Source organism: Otolemur garnettii, unplaced genomic scaffold (genome assembly GCF_000181295.1).
Source record: "Otolemur garnettii isolate 467f Iridium unplaced genomic scaffold, OtoGar3 scaffold00029, whole genome shotgun sequence".
In the NCBI taxonomy this organism is placed as follows: domain Eukaryota; kingdom Metazoa; phylum Chordata; class Mammalia; order Primates; family Galagidae; genus Otolemur; species Otolemur garnettii.
This window is the reverse complement of record NW_003852424.1, coordinates 13,805,840-13,807,509: the sequence shown is the minus strand read 5'-3', so window position 1 is coordinate 13,807,509 and position 1,670 is coordinate 13,805,840. Positions and strand designations below refer to the sequence as shown.

Here is a 1,670-nt window from a genome sequence, read left to right as displayed (position 1 = left end):
AATGTGCAAGTTAGATAATTGCCTCAGAAAGCCCCTCCCCCCAAAAGAAGCCCCTTCCTGCCCTTAAAGTTACAACTCCTCCCCTAACACAGGGAGTGGCCTGCTTACCACTGCGTGCTAGTGCTAGTTAAACAAGTGATGGCAACAAATCAGCTATTCAGATAATTTAGGTAATTTATTTATTTATTTATTTCATGAATTTTGCAGACAGTACTCCTATTATTTATATTTTATAGTGGCGGCAAAACGTCTAGCGCTGGCCATGAAAATGACACTTACGACTTACGAGGTATTTTTATTAAAAAAATATATTGATAAGGACAAGGTTAAATCTTGGGCATCAGCAGAAATCACAATAGAGAACAAATGGTTAGAAATATTTCATCATTTTGAAACAAACCATGTTCCATACAATAATGCACTAAAAATGGTGCGATACACACTGTCCTTACCAGGAACTAATGCTGCAACTGAAGTTTTTTTCTACGGTAAATAAAGTGTGGACATCTGAAAAATCACAATTAAGTGTTGATACTTTGAAAGCCATTTTATGTGTTAAATATAATTTAACAAATTCTTGTGAAAAATTTTATGACCTTTTAAACAACGACAGCAATCTAAAAAAAATTTACTCAAATGAGAAATATGCCAAATAAAATAATATATACATAATTTTTAATGTATTATATTTGTAAATTGTACTTACGTTGAAATTTTTAAAAAAGTACAATACTAGTTTTGCGTTCTATGAAAATTTTTGTTGCTCCATATAGACGAAATTTTTAATTAAGAACCCTCCCCACCCCCCCACCATCCCCCACTTCCGTCAATGGTGTCCCGCTTTACCAATGTTAAAATCTGGTCACCTTAGACTACAGGCGCCCTCCACAACGCTGGGCTATTTTTTTGGTGCAGTTGTCATTGTTGTTTAGCTGGCCTGGGCGGGCTTGTAACCCTCCAGCCTCGGTGCAGATGGCTAGCGCTGTAACCTCTAGGCTACACTACCCTTCGTCACCGGGAGCCGAACTAAAACCTTGGCTCTCGGAAGGCGTGGGCTGCCCTCAGCGCTGCCGGTTCCAGAAGTCCTTGCGTTCAGGCGTTCACCAACGACAGCCCTACGAGGGCAGAGCGGATAAAGGAGGGCAGACCGAGCGGGCTTCGGCGCAGACGTAGTCCGCGCGGTCCTGGGTGCCGCATGCGCAGTGGGTAGAAGCGGTAGTGGCAGCCATGGACGATGAGGAAGAGACTTACCGGCTCTGGAAGATCCGTAAAACCATCATGCAGGTGGGCTGCGAATGAGGATCCTCAGCTTAGCGAATGCAGTATTGGGGAGCAAACGGCGCGTGTTAAAGGCCCGAGGGTGGGGTCTCCCCGAGCGGCTGGTCGGGCGAACACCCGGGTCCCGAGGCTGCCCTCGGGCCCCAGTGCCAGGTCTGCCCAGGGCTTGCGGTGCCCAACCATGCCTGCCCGAGCTGGCATCAGGAAGGGATTGGGATTCCGAGCGTTCCTGCCTCCGGGGTCAGATGTGGGTTTAGGACTGGCGTAGCACGTGTGGGTGGATGCCAGAGAAGGAAAGTGGGGATCAGGCGCACACCTGCAGTTTCTGCTCAGCTCTACCACGCATCTGCGTGGTTCTTTTCTTTTCCTCTTTTTTTTTTTTTTTTTTTTTT

General features: G+C 45.9%; 1 protein-coding gene across 2 annotated transcripts in view; it reads left to right on the top strand.

The window, feature by feature from the left end:
- Positions 1-1,177: 1,177 nt before the first annotated feature.
- POLR2E (RNA polymerase II subunit E) overlaps positions 1,178-1,670 on the top strand; it is a 6,551-nt gene continuing 6,058 nt past the window's right edge. For both annotated transcript variants that reach the window (XM_023512626.1, XM_003788689.3), the window contains exon 1: positions 1,178-1,284. In XM_023512626.1, coding sequence (XP_023368394.1) covers positions 1,228-1,284 — 57 coding nt within the window. In that variant the 5' untranslated portion in view covers positions 1,178-1,227. The remainder of the gene's footprint in view (positions 1,285-1,670) is intronic.